At 31.8% G+C, this 20,914-nt stretch overlaps 2 protein-coding genes across 7 annotated transcripts; one reads left to right on the forward strand and one right to left on the reverse strand.

Moving 5' to 3' along the window:
• Positions 1–329: 329 nt before the first annotated feature.
• LOC103500200 (uncharacterized) lies at positions 330–8,804 on the forward strand. Of its 6 annotated transcripts, none has more exons than XR_007824287.1 (8): positions 414–578; positions 809–1,042; positions 3,626–5,035; positions 5,144–5,212; positions 5,337–5,535; positions 6,305–6,404; positions 7,839–8,388; positions 8,510–8,804. XR_007824287.1 is itself a non-coding variant. In XM_008463424.2 (7 exons), exons 2-6 carry the CDS (start codon positions 1,040–1,042, stop codon positions 6,373–6,375), a joined length of 1,752 nt encoding a protein of 583 aa, XP_008461646.1. In that variant the 5' UTR covers positions 330–578; positions 809–1,039; the 3' UTR covers positions 6,376–6,404; positions 7,170–7,590. The 6 variants fall into 6 exon arrangements, 3 of the variants coding, with proteins under 3 accessions (XP_008461646.1, XP_050946852.1, XP_050946850.1); XR_007824286.1 differs by having other exon boundaries at positions 7,839–8,133; positions 8,249–8,804; XM_008463424.2 differs by lacking the exons at positions 7,839–8,388; positions 8,510–8,804 and adding an exon at positions 7,170–7,590 and having other exon boundaries at positions 330–578.
• On the reverse strand, positions 7,524–13,131 carry LOC103500199 (WAT1-related protein At2g39510-like). Its single transcript, XM_008463423.3, has 7 exons — positions 12,604–13,131; positions 11,100–11,162; positions 10,742–10,858; positions 8,476–8,719; positions 8,235–8,396; positions 8,012–8,163; positions 7,524–7,875 (listed from the first exon to the last, which is right to left on the reverse strand). The coding sequence occupies exons 1-7, from the start codon at positions 12,795–12,797 to the stop codon at positions 7,683–7,685; spliced, it is 1,125 nt and encodes a 374-aa protein (XP_008461645.2). The 5' UTR covers positions 12,798–13,131; the 3' UTR covers positions 7,524–7,682.
• Positions 13,132–20,914: the final 7,783 nt, after the last annotated feature.

A 20,914-nucleotide genomic window follows, 5' to 3' on the forward strand; every position in this document is an offset into this window, starting at 1 on the left:
TTTCAAAAAATAAATCAAGAGATAGTTCCTTTCCCATGATTCTCCACATACCTAAACTCGCCTTCACGGCATCAATCTAATGCCCCAATATCCCTCTACAACCAATGATTACTCTCCACCTCAGCGAAAAACACCATATTATTGTGTTCCGGATACAGCAGATTCGTCATCTCTAAGTGAAGTGGAGCCTATTATATCGCTCCACGTGTAAATTAAATTAGAAGCCAGATCGTAGGGCTGTGATTCAATACATTACCATATAGAGAGCCTTCAAGTATGGTATATATAATCAACGGCCCGATTTCCCATATTAATTTAACCAGAACCATACGTAAGCCTTGCGAAATGAAAACTGAGCCATTCGATCTTCTGTACATGTGTAGGGTTGGATTACGAGATCGTAAACGGAGATCGTAAAAGCGCGTTGTAGAGGATCATTGGCTATAGTAAAAAAAATACCAAAGCTCAGTTTCTGTCGCTATCCAGTAGTCCCTCCCAAGTCCCTTTCTCTTTCTTCTCATATCACCGAGAGAAACATCGCTTGTTCGAAACCCACCGGCAAATTTTCTCCGGCGAAGGTCAGTTCTTTCAGAATCTCTGTTACTTGTGAAATTTCTAAGGTTTCCAGTCTCTCATTGTTGCTTTCTTTGATTTTGATTGGTATTGAATTTCTTGTGCATTTCTTTTTAATTTGTGTGCTCGTGTGTGTGTGTTTGTTTCGGAATTTAGTTTGATCGTGATTAGCGCCGATCGGGATTCGATTTCTGGATACTCTTATGAGTTTTGATTTTTGGTTGTTTATGTGCAGATTGATTTTGGAAATCTTTCAGGTTTGCGATTTCCGTGGTTCTTTCTTATGTTTTTCATCGTTAACTTGAGTAGTGTTGTTGTCTATAACTGACACTGGCCGTGGAGTTGGGGTCCAGTTTGTGTGTGGTGTGGAAGAAGCTGAACTTATTGCGCGGAGGTAGAGTTTCAGAGCTTGGAGAAGTGACTTTGAAAATTTGGGGTTTTTGCTTTGGGGTTGTCAGCGGAAAGAATGGTAAGTTTGAATTGGGACTTTTGCTTACTCTTTCGTCTCTGCATGTTGCTTTGTGTAAACTTAGTTCTTTTGAAAGACTAATTTTCAGTTTCATGGGGTTTGCGGATACTGATTTATTACCAACATTTTCTTTTTCTCAAAGTGTGAAGCTGTGAGCATCAAAATTTGTTATTTACAGGACATTAGTTATTTTATTAGAGATTTTTTGATCTCTAGCTCAAGTGACTTATTGCACATTTACACTTATCATTTTTCAATTTTAAAATGTTGCCCACTTAAGAGAGTACTTACTAGTTACTACTTAGCTACTAGGTTAATACTTAATACTATGTAATGACATGTTTCCATTTGGAGTTATTCTTCAGTTGTCACAGACCAATTTACCTGACTCTAGGTTTTATCTTTTATGGAGATAGATTTACGAATTTCCATGACTGCTCAAAACCATGATGGCATTATCATGATTCATAACATATTTCATATGCTTTCTTAAGTTTTTGTTCTTTGACTATCACTCTGAACCTCGCTCAATATATAGATGTGTATGAATGTTACTTGAATTGGTAAGGTATTCTAGGAGGTTACAGTTTTCATATTCAAAGTTGAACTTTTAATAGCTGAGAATGTTGGAGGTTTCTGTTTTTAGTTTGATCTAATTAAAGCTTTTAGCTGGGTCATCCAATCCTTCATAACTTTTGCAGCAGTTGGATGTGAATGAACAAAAAATTATGAAAAAGTTCAGTAAGTATTTAAATAATTTATGGATCTAAATCCCCTTCATTGAATCACAATTGATTATATTAAATTCCTCTTCTCTTTCCTTTTAATCTGTGCTTGCTTAGTTGGAGCCGCCCCTTTATGTAGGACAGTTCCCCTTTTTTTCTTTGTAGGCTTGGTTTTTTTACGCCCATGCTTGTATTCTTTCATTTTTTTCTCAATGAAGTTGTTACTTTTATCAAAAAATAAATCTGTGCTTTCTTATTCTGGGAATTATTTTTGCTTCCAGTTCAAATCTTTCCTTATAGTTTTTTTTAAATTCAAACGTAAGATGACTAGAATTCCTCACACTGTTCCCCCTGTGTGAATCATTGCGTGTTTCTTTTATGAAAACGACTTTCCTTGAGAGAAAAAAATGAAAGAATACAGGGGCACACAAAAAAACCAGTCCACCAAAACACCCTAAATTCAATATGTTATCTTGTCTGAAGGTAGAGTTCAAACTTAGATGAAGATATTGGTTAAAAGAATCTTAACAGGGATGTCAATCAAGTAGTTCGATATGCAAGGGGCATTAAACATATATAGAGTGAGATGCTTTAGTTGGGGTGCGTCTGGAAATTAAACAGATGTCAATCAAGTAGTTTTAGTTGGTGTGGTTTTGTGGGCTTTTTTTGTATGCCCTTATATTCTTTCATTTTTTCTCAATGAAAGTTGTTGCTTTGAAAAAAAGAAAAACAGATATAGAGTGGTAGGAAAAAGAGGAGAAAGAGAGAGAATAGGAGATTTGACTTTTAGCCAAAATATAATCTGAGGTTTATTTGTGAACGTGATAAGGTAATTGTAATTCTAAAGGCGAGACAGTTAAGTTGCGAGAGCTATATACTTGTCAAATTTGTTTCATGCCTACAATCCAAATTATCATACACAAATGACGTTTCCCACTAGGTTAAGGCCTGACTTTCTAAAAGGATCTTCATTTGATTATTTGTTCAAGCGTTGAAGCATTACGTGTAAAATGTTTGAACTAGACAAGACTTTAAACTTGAGCAAAATGACGTTGGATTTTGTAACCAAACCTGATAAACTTGTAGAATACCTTTAAATTTATATTTGATTATTACTTCCAAACCTGGTACTCTGCCTCCCGTTGTTATTTTGAACATGTATCTCTCTGTTTCATATAAAAATATACTAGTAGATTTTAGCTAGTACTTTATTCAGATATCTAATCCAGAGTTTTAATTTGGTTCTGATCCAATCGACTTTATGTAATCATCAAATAGTTAGTTTTCATGAGTGTTTATATTCATTTCTCTGCATTCTGGATTATAATCTAACAGATATATGGAGCTTTAAAGCCTTTTTTAAAACATTTTCCCATTATCTGCTTATTTCTGTAACGGGAAGAGATTGAAGCCTTTAATATATTACCTTTGTTTCTTATAATAAAAAGAAAAAAAAGGGTAGAGGTTGATGTCGAAGTAGATATGTTGGAGCAAAGGATGTCAACTGCTCCCCCCCCACCCCCCCCCCCCCCCCCCCCCCAAAAAAAAAAAAAAAAAAAAGAAGAAAAAAGAAAAGAAAAAAGAAAAGAAAGAAAGAAAAGGAATCAATAACTTGGTTACTATTCTAGTAGCTTATGGAAATCAATGTGCCATGCTAACTTTAACTTCTTTCTAAAGTGGACTCATATATACTAATACTGGCTTCTAACAATATTATCTCTTGCTGAAGTTTTATCTTTTACACATCTGTTTTTAAATTCTCATCGGGTTGTTTTGGGGTAAGTTCTTGTACTTTGAAGCATAGATTTTCTGATATGTAGGAAAGCCTCTCAAGTATTTGTTTTATTTTCTTTGGCAGTCTTTCCAGCATAAAAGCTTTTGGATACCTAGGGATGCTGGATGTTTAACTGATGGAGAGATGAACTATGATAGCTCCTCCAGAATTGAAACCAAACGTGGCCATCAGTGGTTCATGGATGGCAGTGCACCAGAGCTATTCAGTAGCAAGAAGCAAGCAATTGAAGCTGTAAATTCTAGACCTGTTCCTGGAGTTCCACACATGAATGTTTCTCCCTGGGAAAACACTTCAAGTTTTCAGTCAGTCCCTGGCCACTTCACTGATCGTCTTTTTGGCTCAGAGCCAATACGAACTGTCAACTTGGTTGATAGAGGCATCTCTGTGGGAAATGCAAATATGGACATGGGAAGAAAGGAGTTTGAGAATCATTTTACAAACAACCCATCCGTTGGCTTGTCCATGTCCCAATCCATTGAGGATCCCTCATCATGCCTCAATTTTGGTGGAATTAGAAAAGTTAAAGTCAATCAAGTGAGGGATCCTGACGTTGGCATGCCTGCTTCTTTGGGGCATGGCTATAGTAGGGGTGATAATTGTACAATTTCGATGGGTTCAGGATTTAACAAAAACCATGAGAACACCATATCATTGGGCCAAACTTATAATAGTAGAGATGAGAATGCCATTTCGGTTGGCCCTGCATATCACAAGACAGATGACAATTTTATTTCAATGGGTCATGCTTTCAGCAAGGGCGATGGGAGTTTTATTACAATTGGTCATAACTATAGCAAGGGAGACAATAGCATCTTATCGATGAATCAGCCTTTTGACAAGGGGGATGACTCTTTTATTTCAATGGGTCAATCTTATGAGAAGGCTGAAGGAAATATCATCTCTTTTGCCTCCTACAATAAAGGGCAAGAAAATTTTATATCAATGGGGCCAGCCTATAGTAAGGCGGGTGATACTTTCATTTCAATGGCTTCATCCTTTAATAAGGGGAATGATGACAACTTATCCATGGCTCCAACCTATGACAAGGTGAACTCTGACATTGTACATGTCGGTCCTAAATTTGACAAAGCAGATTCTGGTGCTGTGTCAATGGCTCACAACTATCATAAGGGTGAGAGTAATACCATATCTTTTGGAGGTTTTGATGACGAGAATGGTACAGATAATCCTTCTGGTGGGATCATTAGCAGTTATGACTTGTTAATGGCTAATCAGGCTTCTGCCCAGGCATCAGAAGTATCAACCCTGAGAGACTCGGTTGATCCCAATGTGGAAGTAAACATTAACAATGCCATAAAGGTTGATGGAAAAATCGACACAAATTCCAAAAATAAAGAGCCGAGGATGAGTAAGAAGGTTCCACCAAATAGCTTCCCTTCAAATGTTAAAAGCTTGCTCTCCACTGGTATGCTTGATGGGGTTCCTGTGAAATATGTTTCTTGGTCACGGGAGGTATAATTTTTTCTTTTTGTTTTCGCCTAAATAACTTTCATTTTAATTTGATAATCTGGAGAATGCTATGAAACTAATTAGTTTTTTCTGCCACTTTATGCTGGGAAGAAAAATCTCAAGGGAATTATTAAAGGGACTGGATACTTGTGCAGTTGTGAGAACTGCAATCATGCAAAGGTAATTAACGAAATTCAAGATTCCTTCTTTTTTTTTTTTTTTTGGGGGGGGGGGGGGGGGGGGGGTAAGGAACATACAGCTCTAATTATATGATTAAGGTGGCTAAGTGAGTTGCATTGCACAGGCTCTCAATGCTTATGAATTTGAGAGGCACGCTGGCTGCAAGACCAAACATCCAAATAACCATATTTACTTTGAGAACGGGAAAACTATCTATGCTGTTGTTCAAGAGCTAAAGAACACCCCTCAGGAGATGCTATTTGATGCAATCCAGAATGTGACTGGCTCTCCCATTAATCAGAAGAACTTCCGTATTTGGAAAGGTGATTCTTGTTGTTTTAGCCTTTAACAATTTTTACATGAGCAGATCAGTATAAATATGAAGAAAAATGGACGTTAACTGTAGGAGAGATTTAAAGAAAAAAAAAGGAATGAAAGAATGGGAGAGAGCTGCAGGGTGTTTGTCTTCTTGGCTGGTAAGATGGGGGAGCCTAGAAGGTTTGTTGGGCTTTGATGCAATGGTTTTATAAAACTACGTGAGTCATTATAGCACAAGGACAACCATGAGCCAAACCTTCTTGTGTTTCAAACCTCTTCCTTTGTTAGTTTTGTTATCTTCACACTGTGCTCAATGCCTCAATCTGATATGAATGGTATGAGGGTATATATTTGGGATCCTCATGAAGGAAAAGATAGTAGTTTGGGATCTTGTTGATTTCACATGTGCCTATACACTATTTATAAGCTTACACACAGATGTACATGTGAAAGTGGTGTTTATAAGTTTAATTTTATCTTATAAAAAGTAAGCTTAATTTTAGAAAACAAAAAATCAAATAGTTGTCATTAGAGTCCAAGGTTATTTATTTATTTTTGTTTTTTGATATCTTTGAGCACTTATATTAAATTCTTACTTTTGAGGTTGAGCTCCCCTCACAATATGTCGAGAGCCACTTGCTTTTTCAGGAAGAAAATTATCAGTATCTAGTAGATTTCATATAAACACCTATTGTGTATGTCTATTTAAAAAGAAAAAAATAGTAAGCATTTATATTGAAAATTCTCACTTTTTCTTTCATTCCTGCTCCACAGCATCGTATCAAGCTGCCACCCTTGAACTCCAGCGTATTTATGGAAAAGATGAAGTAATTATGCCTTCTTGAGATGGGGATTTTCCTTTTTAAATTTTGAGGTAGGCTATATGTTGTCATCTGTGCTTAGCATTGTTCAGATTTGAATACATTAGGTCTCAATTTTACTTTTAATACTTGACGAAGTATATGTCTATAAATATATATGTTTTTCTGTTCTCTCTAGATTAAGTTGATAGAATATCGAGGGGAAGTTTTGGATAACCATATACTTGTAAGTAGGTGGCTAATGACTTTGGATTGTGCAATTGGATGCACGGTGCCATTCCCTACCTCACTTGTAGTAACTAAGATATTGCTCCTAACTGTTTTATTATGCTCCCAAAATTTTAAGTTGTAAAGATTAAAGAAAAATCATGGGATAGCATAGTGTAAAGTGTTGTTACATGTACAAAGTTAAGTCATGAAATAGAAAAAATAGTGATCAAAATGTTTTGAAGCATCTCATTGGTTCTTTTTGAGGAATACTCATCTTTATGTTTCCTATTAAAAAATGTTTTGAAGCAGAACTTACTACTGTACTATCTTAGTTTTTCCCATCTCACTCTTTTACTAGTTTTATCTTTAAAGTTCACACAATGTAGCTAGCTCTCTATGTGACAAACATATAGACAAGGAAAATTCCAAGTATTTTCGATAACCTAGGATAAATGAACATGTAAGCGAAGCATCTTGGGGACTTGGAGCGCAGAGGCTGGTGCGTATGATGGTGGTGTTCCATCTCCGCATGAGATGTATTTGTTATTTTTTCTATTTTGTTTACATATCACTTTATTTTGCTGATACGTGTATTATACCACTTGTAGACCTCAAAGATATACCTACCAGGGTATTTAATCACAGGATGGATTTGTAATCCAAACATTGCCTAAGTGAGTAAATTGTAAACCAGTAGTTGCAATCAAAGATGATATGGGTGAATGGCGATTGATGAAGGTGCTATTCGGTCAGGTCAACTACCTGCCGACTTTTGAAGACTTCATTTTGATCACAAGTGTGCATTGCTCAGAATGCCTTCAGCTTTTCCTTTCATGTTACATTTTGTTCTTTATATTATATTCCCCTCTTAGCAGAATTGTATTTTGGAACATTTTAGCTGCAATAGAATAGTATGAAACAACCATCTAGCTCTTTGAAGCTAAAGAAACTAGTGGCAATGCTTTGGTTCCAAACAAAAACACAAACTATTATTAATATAGCCTTCAACAAATGCAAAAGTTACGAATACATTTTGGTTGAAATGAAACTGCAGGGTACTTTAAAACGCATACACTTGATACATATATTAACAGATACCATTACAGGTGGTTTAGAAATCATCATTTTGTCTCCTCTCTGGTAACATCAAGTGAGATGAATTCTTGACTCGGTTGAACCGTCTTCTTCGAAGTCTCATCTGTTTCAGTCATTTGTTGCTTACTATCAGAGTCCGATTTAACTAAAAGCCGATCTTTTCTTTTGCCCCACAAAACCAGGTACAACCCAGTGATAATGGTCACTGCTCCAACAATCCTACAAAAGAGTTGAAAGCTTTAGCAAGGTTGTTTCTCAATAGGCAACTGAAATGATATCTCGTGCAGATCTATAATTGCATTGTCCTTTCAGTTTTGTAAGGAAATTTTGGAACAATGCAGCCTTCCCCACTTACCTTCCCAACAACATAATCTCAGATAAGATGAAGGAGCTCATGATTGCAACAAAAATCATGGATAGAGGATTGAATGCAGTGACAAAAACAGGCCCTTTTATTTGCATCACCATTCCTTGAATGTAATACGTTACCCCTGAACAAATTACTCCCTACAACAAAACATAAATGTCATATTGTTACTTTGTATTCGTTCATCACATTAGCAAAAATCTATACTTACAGCATAAACCACAGATAGAAGCTGGCTATCAAAGTGCAAAGCCCAAGCAGAAGGGTTCCCTCTCTCCATGACCAAAGCCACCAAACAGCCTCCAACGGTTGCCACTAAACATATCAATGCTGTAAGAGATAGCTCCGCCGGGTACAATTTCAATGTAATTGCCTAATTCCATCGACACCGAGTTGATTCGTTTCTGATTATTTTTGAGAAAGCAAAAGTGAAACTTTGTTTATTTACTTACCTGAAGAATGATGAAAGCTGACTGGCAAATGCAGCCAATTGCAATCATGAGGGAGCCCTTGATTTGGTCTTGGTGATTTTTTGAAGAAGATGATGAAGAAGAAGAGGGATGGTTGGCTTTTGTCCATGGCAGATTCAACATGGGTCCTCTTATGAATGTCATAATCATGGCTCCTCCTACTGTTACTATGGTTCCTACTATTTTTGCTTGGCTTCCTCTTTTCCGAATATTCACTTTCTCAAGCCTGCCATATCAATGTTCCTATGGTTTCATTGAAGTTCTTGAAATGGAGCTCATAAATATTATATTTTGGATTACGTATTCCTAAATTTCTTTCTTTTGTTTTCTATTTTTTACCCATAGTTTAAAAGATCAAGTTAAATGTTGAAAACTAAAAAAAATAGCTCTTTTAAACTTATCTTTGGATTTTGGTTAAAGCTTCAATCATTTATAAGAAATGAGGAAGAAATAAACTCAACTTTCGTGAAAAAGAAGAAAGAAAACTTAATAGGTAACAAAAGATGCCAACATTTCTTTGTGGAAGATTGCATTGGATATTAGAGACAATAACTAAGTTTATAGTAATATTTTTTATGGTTATAAATATAACAAAATTGATACGTGATAGATTTTCATTAGCAATATGGTCTAGATTGATAAACTTTCACTAGCAATATGATCTATCATTGATAGATAGTTACTAATGATAGAGTTTATCATTGGTAGATTTCAAGCATTAAATCTAAATTTTGTCATATTTGTACATTTTTTTTCATTGTGTTATATATGCAACCATTTGTGCAGACTCCCTCCCTTTACCCCAATTTGAGTTATCAACAATTATCACGAAAAAGTTTGATGGGCGCAAAGTTTGAATAACCCCACCCTCATGATTCAATGGCTATATTTTCAAAAAGAAAAAAGTGTTTGGTTTTGATTTTCTCTTGGAGTTCAAAGTTAGGATAAAAGAAAAGAAAGAGATTACACATTGATTGGAACTTTATGAACTACCAGACATTGGACACAGCTGTGGGATTTGAACCCACTCAACAAAGAGATTCACTTTAAAGTCATATATACTTGTCAAATTGAATTTTAATGATGTACATAATAACATTGACTGAATCTTCTATCCAACAAAAAAAAAAAAAAACATTTAATTTAGTCATATATTTCTTTTTAAAGCATCCAATCATGTAATATTCTCCAAGGTTTCCGTAATTACTATATTTTTAATTTTTTGTTTTTTCGAAAATTAAATTTATAGACACTACTCTCGGTTTCTATCATCTTTTTTTTTTGTTATCTATATTCTATCAATTGTTTTAAAAAACAAAAGTTAAAACTATAAAACTAAAAAAGGAGTAGCTCTCAAAATGTAACTTTTGTTCTTTTGGAATTTGGCTGGTAATACAACCATTGTATTTAATAAAAGATAATGCAAGTCGTTGTAAGGCACGAAGAGAAAATAGATTTAGTTTTCAAAAATAAAAACACAAGATGAAATGGCTAGGCTCCATCTGATCACCGTTTCAATTAACCATTTGTTCTTTTGCTTTTGTTTTTTAAATTTTTGTTTATTAAAAGTAAAACCATACATGTTCGATGACTTATTTTAAAAAGAAAACATTCTTTTTTTATTTTCAATTTTCCTTTGTAATTTAAACCATAAATTCTTGTCTTACAAACAAAAGGGCGAATTAGTACTCAAAAACATCAGTTTTTTAAAAACTTAAAAAACAAGAAAGAAAGAATTATACGTCTACCAAAATTTTCAATCTTAATTCAGATTTTGACTTGTAAACTTTTAAATAATTCAGATTTGATCCCTCCCTATTTTGGTTTGAGTCCTTCCCAAGTTCACCAATTATTATTTAGCATAGATTAGAATTAGAATATTTTTGAAAACCCTAACACATATAAGTGACAATATGTCTTTACTAAAACTTAATATAAAAAGTTATCAAACACTCACCGAATATAACACTTTTAAATACAATATAATGTTGGGACACAACAAAAAGGGTCCTTTGAAAAGTAAACTATTTCATGCACAAAATATTAGAAAAAAGAAACCAACAAAAGACTCGAAAACAATATTTCATAAAATTGTGAAATAGATGCGTCAAGAAATTAAAAGCTCAACTTTTTAATGTCTGATAAGGGACACATATTGAACTCGAAGAGAAAAGAAAAAAAAAAGGAAATTCAAAGGGGTTGGTGATTTTTTTAGATAAATGAAAGTTTTGATAGTGAAAGTATATACCTGCAAGCCCAAGCCATGAGGAAAGCAAAAGCTGGTAGAACATTGCACATCGCAACTGCAAAGGTTGCTGTTGTGTACTTCATACCAGTAAAGTATAAGTTGAGATCAATCACTGGCCTATATATATCATTCATAACAACATCGACACAAAGATTAGATGTATCGTAGTCTAATCGTAAAACCCGGTTAAAATACAATTTCGGTCCATCCAAAATTTCTTCGATGCAAGTAATAATAATTTAGTCCATGAACTCCATTCTAGTTCTTCTGACTTGCATACGTACAAGATGTTAAGATAAGAATATAAATAAACAAATCAAATTTTATATGATTGAAATTAAGTTAGTTAAATTCTTACTCTAGTAGACCGAGCATTACAATCTTGAAGACCAACGAAATCGTCATCTTCGTCCTCACTTTTCTGCGCCATGCAAAAACTAATTATAATTCACACCCTTCTATATACAACAGATGATCATATAGCAAGTATATTAACCTTAATATAATACCCGTTTGATAGCTATTATTTATTTTTCGTTTTAAAACTTTAGATAGAAAACACTACACTTCCATCTATAAGTTGTTGGTTTTCGACTTTTGGAAATTCAGTGTAGACACTATTTGTATCCTGAGGTTTTTTGTCAAGTAGTTAACTTCTTGGTAGTGTTTTCAAAAACCAAACCAAATTTTGAAAAGAAGAATTTTTTTTTTCTTTGAAATTTTATTAATTTTTTTTTGTATGTTTATTTAGGAAGGATAAAACCATTCTAGATATTTGGGGTGGAAATAGAGCACAAAAAACGTAAAACCTAAAATAAAATAAAATAAAATATTGGTTATTCAAGTACAATTATTTTAGGTTTTAGTTTTTTTTTTTTTTTGATTAGTAGAACTAATAAATTGGGAGAGAATAAATGTAAATTTTAAATACGAAAAGTTATCAAATCAACATAAATTATGAGTTTGTACCACTCAAATATTTCACTTAAAAATGTTAAATTCAACCCACAATCTTAAGATTTTAAAAGAACATTGTTCAATATCTAATTAATAATTATCTAAACAAACAATTACTCGATTAGTATATATTTTCTTTAAGGTAAATTATATGTTTGGTCTTCGACTTTGATAAATATATGCGTTTGATTTTAGAGTTTTTAAAAGGTATATTTTATTTCTTGATTTTTTTAAAATAAGTTTAAATGCTCTAAGAATATATTTTATTTTATTTTTTAAAAATAATTATATGATTTAAAATTAGAAAGAATAGTTTTAAAGAGAATGTGATAAAGAATAGTTTTAAAGAGAATGCGATTTTTAGAAATTATTCTCCATGAAATGTAATTATTAAAAATAAAAATATAAAGTTATTAGAGACTTTTTAAATCTATTTTTAAAAAATTTAGGAACTAGTTCTTTTTTTATAAATTATCTAAAGATTCCAAATGAGTTAATTTTCATAAATGTGAGGACTAAGAAGGTTTATTTTTAAAATTCAGTGATTAAACACAGAATATTGTTCAAAATTTGAAGACTGAAATGATATTTTTTCCTATACTTTTCACGATTCAAAATAACACCAAGCAATACTTGAGTTTATAAATATACGGCTGAACTTATCTTTATGCAACGACAACCTCAACCAATATACCATGATCAAACAACTGAATAAACGACTGATTAAACAACTGTGATTAAAGAAGAGTTTAGTACATGAAAAACTATGATTAAACCACTGTGAGTGGACTGCACTAAATAAGATCTATTGCGTATGCCGCAAAATAAACAAACACCACAGATGGTTGGTAATTAGTGGGTAAGTAGAGAGACGAAAGAGATCAAAGAAAGGGATAATAAATGACCTTTCAAAGATGATGGCAAAAGGAGCCATGATAAGGGTTGCAATAATCATACGATAAAACACAAAAACATATTGGCTCATCCCTTTGTTCAAAGCAAACTTTGCAATAATCGCCATTCCAGCCGAACCCAGTTGCATAAAAAGAACTCCAAAATATGGCTTTGCCAAAACCAAAAACCTCACAAAACCTTCCATTTCTTTCCCTCTCAGTGTGTCGTTTGTTCAAAAGCCTTTATAAGCTTACTGATATGAAATATAACATTACACAGAGACACACACACACACAATGGCCTCCAATTTTACATGGTTTTTATAAGCAAAGGTTTAAGGACTTCCACTCAAACCAAAAAGAGAGGATGCGACAAGAAAAGGGATCATATCCAAGCAATTATTAACAAATAAATTAAACAAAAAAACTTATAGTGTCACAAGAGAAGATGGTTTCCACATGTGTAAAGTGAGAAGTGCCACCAATTTTGCCTTTAATTTGTTTCATTTTTATGCTGACCAAGGATAGGTATCTATTATGAGTGCGCTGAAATTGAAGTTTCATCAACAAGAGGTTTGTTTTTTATATATACTTTTGTTAAAAGATGGTCTTAATAAGGTACTGATTATCTTTCTCTTTTCAAAGATTATAATTAAGCTAGCTAGGCGGGCCTGACGTGGTCATCTCAGAGGCATTTTTCTGGTAGAAATTAGTGTTGTTTAGTCGTAGGAGTCTATAACTTAATGAACATACATAATTCATGAAATTATGTTTTTTAGTTGTGGGCGTTCACAAACTCCTGAATTATAGTACTTCTTGAGTTAAACATATATGCTTTTAATAACCACAGAGACAAGGCATATATATTTGAACATCTATGGTATCCTAGTAATCAAGGGATACCCATTTTTAAAATTCTCTTGCATACATTTAACGGTGCAAAATTATATTAATTACATTGCGATGGCTGTATTAGAAGTAGTTCCTCATAAATTTGAAAAGATATAGAACATTCACGTAGTTAATAGAAAATAGTGAATAGTGATATGGGTTCTGGAAAATATGGTTTCTTCTTCTTCTTCCATGGTTTGTATTTTTTCCCTACGTGTAGTATGAATAAAATTCCATACTACTTTCCTTTATTATAAGTTATGAAGAAGGATTTGAGAATGGTATGATTTGGGAGTGCATAAAGTGATTTTGTTTTCAAATATATCAAAATGAACCAAAATAATTATAAATTATAACAAAATTTTAATATCTCACTGATAGACATGAAATCATAATGGATAGCTTTTGAAATTTTACTTACATGCTTTTTAGTAATTTTTTTTTCATTTGAAATAATTTTCATAAAATAAAATATTATATAATTCAACATGTAAAATTTGTAAATGGAAGTGGCAAGTGCTAGATAAACTTCTATGGGTAGTTATATATTAGTTTTCTCTTAATTTTTAAAATTAGGATTATAAAGGTTTTTTTCACAAATAGATTTTTTTAAAAAAAGTGTCCAATCATGTTTTGGAAACTAAAACGATAATTTGTAGAACTTTATTTATGTTTTTAAATTTTGACTATGAATTAAAATAATGTTGCCCTACAAAAGATGAAAACTAGGGTAAAAAAATTTACGAGATAACAGGTAACATTTTCAAAAGCTATAAGCAAAGAACAAAAATATGTTACCTTTAGTTTTAGGCGACTGCGTTTTTTGTTGTTTTTTTAGTTATGTCTATACACTTTGATTCGAAATCTTGATTCGTGAACTATGTATTTTTTCTTTCTTTTAATTCGTGTGTTTTTGATTTGTTTGTTAACATTTTTTTTTTTGGATTGTTGACGCTTTAAAAAAGTCTTTCAATTTTGTTTTAATAAATTGTTAATTTTTATTGTGAATTCATTTGATAGAAAATTGATCATCAATACAAACATATATTAGACAAATTTCTTAGAATTTAAGAACTTCTTGGACCTGACGCCACGTGCCCAAGATGACGTGGAGTGACCGATGTCATCAAAATGAGTGTTTTAAAACAAAATAGGAGTCGTCACCAATCTTTTTTATGGTGTGATTGGACACCGAAGTAAGTACACAATTTTAAATAAATCATAAAAAAATGGTATGAACTAGAGTTAAGTTCGAGAGTCAGATTTGTGTATGAGGAAGGTTTTAGCACCCCACGACATCCGTTTAGAAAACGGTGGTCATATTTCAAATCTTAAATTGAAAATATTCTTTAATTTCTTTTAAAGCCTATGTCTTATTTTACGCCTCATTACTCCAATTGAAGCAATGATTTCATAAAATAAGTGAAGAGCAATCCATCAATTAGACTAATTAGACTATATTGAAGAAAAATTTCTCACTTCAAGAAAGTGAGAAATTAGTATAATTTCTCAAAATCCGTTCTAGGAATAACCTTCTAATAAAGAGCTTTTCTTAAAAAAACATTAATTAAAATCATTTTTATTGAGATAAAATCTTGGACTCCCAAAGGTGTGATCCTTGACTTTTAGAAAATTGTACATCCTTGACTTTTAGAAAATTGTACTCCCAAATTTTCTAGATTACATCTTAAGATTTTGTTTAGAAAAAACAGTATAAGTTACTAAAAAAGATTGATTAATAAATCTTATGAAATCAAGATTGAATTTTGTATGTATATGTGTGTGTATGTATATATATATATATATATAAAGAAAAGTTTTTTAAATGATTAAAAAGAGTCTTTATTTTAAAACACAAAAAATTTTAAATTGGAAGGATTTTAAAACATTGAAAAACTTTAAATAGAAAGAGTTGTAACTTTTAAATAGAACACAAAATGAGGCTTAATAGGAAAATTAGATAAGTAAAAACAAGAGTAAAGAAACATCATGATAAATGATGCAAATATAACATAACATATTGAGAGTTCAATAAAAATGTATTGGAGATTGATTTCAAACTTCCAAAGAATCGATTTCTTTACTTCAAGAATTCTAAGAAATCGGATTCCCAAATTTTGTCCGTCGTCGAATGTTTTTTTTTAAAAAAATAATTTAAAATGTTAACAAATTTAAACAATTATTAATATCTAAAAATAGAAAAAGAATTAAATAAATAAAAATGCTAATTATATATAAAAAAAGTAAAGATACAATGTAAAGAGAATAAAGCTTAAGAATAAATTTATATATATATAAAAAGTAAAGATACAATGGAGAATAAAGCTTAAGAATAAATTTATATAAAAAAACTAAAAGAAAGAATAAAACTTAAGAATAAATTAACAAATGAAACACATAATAATAATAAATAGGGAAACTTTCCTAAATATAACAAACTAGTGAAATATTTACGGCCCGTGTAACAAAGCTAGTAAAATTACTCATTTTTTAAATATTCCAGGTTTGCTCTTTCATCTTTTTCTCTTACTGTGATTTTTTAATCGTCTTCGTGTACTCTTCTTTTTTAGCTGCGATTTCTTCCATTTTTTTAGATGCGTGCAAGTCTTTCTTCCTCTTTCTTCTTCTTCCTTTTTTTTCATACACTGTATCGTCTTTCTTCTTTTCTTTTTTTTACGTTTAAATTAGTTAACCAAATCTGATGGTATAAGAATCTTGAAAAAAATTGGTTAGACATTTAAATTAGTAACCAAAACTAAAAGAAGATTGTGTATAAAGAATATTAAAAAAAAATCGTTTATACCAAAATTTGAAAAAAAAAATTGTTTAGCCAAATCTAAACGATCGTATACCAAATTTTGAAAAAAAATCGTTTAAATCTAAACAATCGTGTCGTGAAATCTAAATGATCGTGTACCTTAATTAATTAAACGATCGTGTAACAAATTAGTCAAATCTAAACGATCGTGTACCAAATCGCGTTACGCGTATTGTTGACGGGGCATTTTTGGTATTTTACACTTCAGGCCTTTGAGCTTTTTTTTATTTTCGAAATTGTTCTATGCAGTGTAAATACTTTGCCGCTTTTTTATATTTTTGAAAATACCCCTAATAAATAAAAGGAGATAAATAATAAGGTTTGAAGAAATATGTAACAAAAAAAATTATAAAAGAGAAGCTTAGAAGATAAAAAGAATAATTATAAGAGAAAGAAAATAGAAAAATAAGAACAAGAATAATAAGTAGATATTTAATCCTTTAGTGTCTTATTTATTTATATTTTTTATGGATAGATAAATAAAATAATGAGAATAGTAAAAAAAAAAATAAAGAACTCTAAAAGAAAATAAATAAAATAATAAGAAGAAGAGTAAAAAAGAAATAAATGTTGAAATCCCAACATACTAAACTCAGCTTGTTATTCGAGGTATGGATCATTAGGACCAAAGTCCTACCATGCACTTCCAACTAAGTTAGAAATTTTTTTTTTGTGTTGGAATCTTGGCATTGTAGCTAGAAGAGAAAATAAAATGAATGTCGTAAATCTTTTTTTTTTATGAAGATAATGAAGGTTAAGAGAAGTAGAGGCTATGGAGGTTAGAGGTTTAGAGGAAGAAGAGATGATATGAAGGTTGGAAAAATTTCTATGGTTTTTTTAGTCTGACGCTTTCTTTTTGTTGTTGTGTGGATGAAGAAGAAAAGATTATTTGAAATACCCATCTTTGGCTTACAACAAAAGGGCATGTAGACTTTTGACAACAAAAACCAATTTAAAAAGTTCCACATTTACTACTTCTTCACCCATCTTAATTACTCTAACTAACTAGATGCTTTAGCTACTTTAACCAAACTATCCACAAAACTTTAAAATGTTAAATAACATTCTTTTTAAAGAAAAATGGAGTTAATCACAAAATTAAAAATTAGCCCAATTAAGGCAAAAATTAATTTAGCAATTAAATTGATTTTAAATAAGGTCGGACAAAATTAGGTGGCTACAAGATCGACTTAAATTAAAAAGACTAAACTTTACAATTTAAGTTTCTTTAATAAAAATATATTTGGACGTTTCTCAAGTTGCACCCACCAATGTTATGCAGCCCATCAAGTGCATAATAATAAATTCTTGCGTAACAAACTTTTTTTAAAAGAAAAAGGGCAAACTCCGTATTTTTGGTTTCTAAAGTTTGAAGTTGATGTTCATTTGATTTGTTAAAAGTTTCAAAATGAACACTTTAGTTTTTGGAGGTTTTAAAAATAGTTGCAAATGGTCCTTGAGTTAATTTGACCGTTTGTTTGACTAGTGAAAAAGTGATGTTGAATTTGAGATGACAAAGTTGATCCACGAAATTGATGTAATCGAGATTGTACCTAATTAAGTATTACTCTTTTTAATGTTTGTATTCATTATCTTAAACTCAAATGATACTAAAGTTTTGATCAAATTAATATATTTTGTTCTCTTTGCATAGATCAATTTTAATCATTTAAAAGCCTAACTTTAGTTATAAAAAGTCTAATTTTAGCTTAATTTAGTCCATATAGCTACTTTATTATCGACATTTTTTTTCATAAACTTAATTTATAGACTGTGAAAATGTATTTACATATTACATTTTTTTACATGAATATTATGATAATTATTTAACAATTTGGATAAAAATGACTAGCTAGAACCAAACATTTAAAAATATATTTTAGAATTGAATAAACTTTTAATTTGCTTCATATGTATTTATAAAATCTTTCAATATTTCTTAAGAGACAATAAAAGGATGAAAAATACCTTTAAGCCTTTAGGGCCGTTTGGGGTTAGGGTTGGGACTGTGGGCTTAGGTTAGCCCAACCCTAACTCCCGTTTGGGTCGAAGGTTAAGGAAACCCTAGTTAGGGTTTCCTTAACCCGATTTCGTCTCCCCCAAACATTCGGCGAGACGTCTCTTCCCCATTTCGTTAACCCGGTTTCGGCATTCCCCTCAATCCGGCGATAGATCTCTTCCATTTCCGTGTTGAACCCGTGTTAAATCTTCCCATCCATTCGTCTTCATCCAAAATCCATTTGTTTTTCTGTTCGTTCTGTGTTCTCTCTCAAGGAATCGAGTTCTCCTTCTTTCGTTTTGTTTTCTCCCTCATTAAATCGATTCGGAGTTTTTATTCTTTCGTTCTGTGTTCTCCGTAATGAAATCGACTTCTCCTTCTGTTGTTTTATGTTCTCCCTCAATCCATCTGCATGAAAAATCGATGGATCCTAACCCGCATTTTGTTGATATTTTCTTCCTTCATTTGTCCGTTGCGTTTTCGCGATGAAACCCGATTTCGTGACGCCGAATCTCTATCTGCATCTCTCTCATCCGTCTCTCTCACTTCCGAAAGGTTTTTCGTGTTTGTTGAAGCCGACCGTTCAACGTTGTTGGCTCCAAACACGATTTCCTTTTGGAATCTAGGGTTTTGCCTCCAAAGTCATTTTGTTGAAGGTGACCCTAATTTACTCCTTGCCGCTCGTGGTTCCATTGTTGCGGCTGGGTGTTTCGCTTGCCATTTGGTCATTCCCTTCACTAATAAGACAGAAACTTCACACCGTTGTCTGCCATTGGATGTCGATGGAGCTTGGGAGGTATTGGAGTCTTTTGAATCCAATTTTTTTTAGCCGATGATGAGTTCCCATTTTCAATTCAAACTGATTTCTTTTGGAATTTATATATTTGTTTGCATTCTGTTCTATGTTGATTGAAACAATTTAGCACTGGTGTTTTCCATATATGTATGTAAACGGGTTATCCATGCTTTTGCGGCCTTCCATTATGTCTTATTGCTTTAACTTTACATTGTTGTACCTTCTTTTGGCCTTTGATTCTATCTTCTTGCTTTACATTTTACATTGTTTTGATAACATTTGCTTACTTTTTACATTGGTTTACATTGTTATATTGTTTTCATACTGTATTGTTTTCATACCATTGGTCTTGCCTCATTTCGTATTCACAACATTTGTTTGAAGTTCTTTACACACTTTTCTTCCATAGTATTGTTTATTCCATCCTTTGGGTTCAAAATTATCTGGCTGCATACTATTGTCTATTCCATCTGTTTACATTGTATGCTTTCTGTATAGCTTCCAGTGTTGTCTCTTCCATCTGTTTATATTGTATGGTTTTGGTATAGCTTTCAGTACATAGGCTTTGACTCTTTGGACTTTTATATGCTTTATGTCAGTTCTAGCAGAGATTCACTGTCTTTTATTGATGGATAGCTTGCAGTTCATTACTTTCCTATTTATTTTTTGGTTTGCCTCCATTAAAGCCCTCCCAACTTGCCCCATCTTTCCCCTATATATAACCACGTTTCCTCTTTTCATTCATTGCATTGTTGTCTCTCTTTGTATCTTCTCTATGTTTGTATCTTCTCTTTTGTAAGTTATCTTTTTTTTTTTTTTTTCTGATTTTGTTCATTTAATCTGCCTTTTTTTTTTTTTTTCTAATTCTTCATTTTTTTGTTGATTCTTCATTTAAGTTGCCATATATGTTTCAATTTGGTTTTGCTATATGTTTCTGTTCTCCTTTTGTTATATGTTTGTGTCCTCCTTTTGCTATATGTTTGTGTCCTCCTTTTGTTATATGTTTGTGTCCTCCTTTTGTTATATGTTTTTGTCCTCCTTTTGCTATATGTTTATGTCCCCCTTTTGCTATACGTTTTTGTCCTCCTTTTGCTATACGTTTTTGTCCTCCTTTTGCTATACGTTTCTGTCCTCCTTTTGCTATATGTTTGTGTCCTCCTTTTGCTATACGTTTGTGTCATCCTTTTGCTATATGTTTGTGTCCTTTTTTTGCTATATGTTTGTGTCCTTCTTTTGCTACATGTTTGTGTCCTTTTGCTATATGTTTGTGTCCTCCTTTTGCTATGTTTCTGTTCTCCTTTTGCTATGTTTCTGTTTGTATACTCTTCAGTATTTTTTTCTTCTTTACTTTTTTTTGGGTTTTGTATAATTTTATTATGAACATTTTGTTAAATATTGTTCGGTTTATAATGTGTGTATAGAACATTTTCTTAAATTTTGTTAAATATTGTTTGCTTTATAATCGGTTTATAGTTATTCACTCTCTCTTTTTTAACTATCTTTCTTTTTTTTATATAGTAAGAACAATTTCTATTTACAAAATATCCAATTAATTAACAACAATTTCTATTTAAGAAAATTTCAATTAATTATCCGATTAAATATTAACAACAATTCGTATTAACTATCCAATTAATTAACAACAATTCCTAATTTAAAAAATATAAAAACTTTTCTACTACATAATAAGTACAACTACTTAACAATGTTTTTTTACAAGTACAAAGTTCTAACCTTATTACCAATCATTCTAAGTAATAGAAATAATTTCATTAACTTTATCAACTTTCAAAACAAGTGTTTAATTAATTGAAATATG

Source organism: Cucumis melo, chromosome 10 (genome assembly GCF_025177605.1).
Source record: "Cucumis melo cultivar AY chromosome 10, USDA_Cmelo_AY_1.0, whole genome shotgun sequence".
NCBI classification, from domain to species: Eukaryota; Viridiplantae; Streptophyta; class Magnoliopsida; order Cucurbitales; family Cucurbitaceae; genus Cucumis; species Cucumis melo.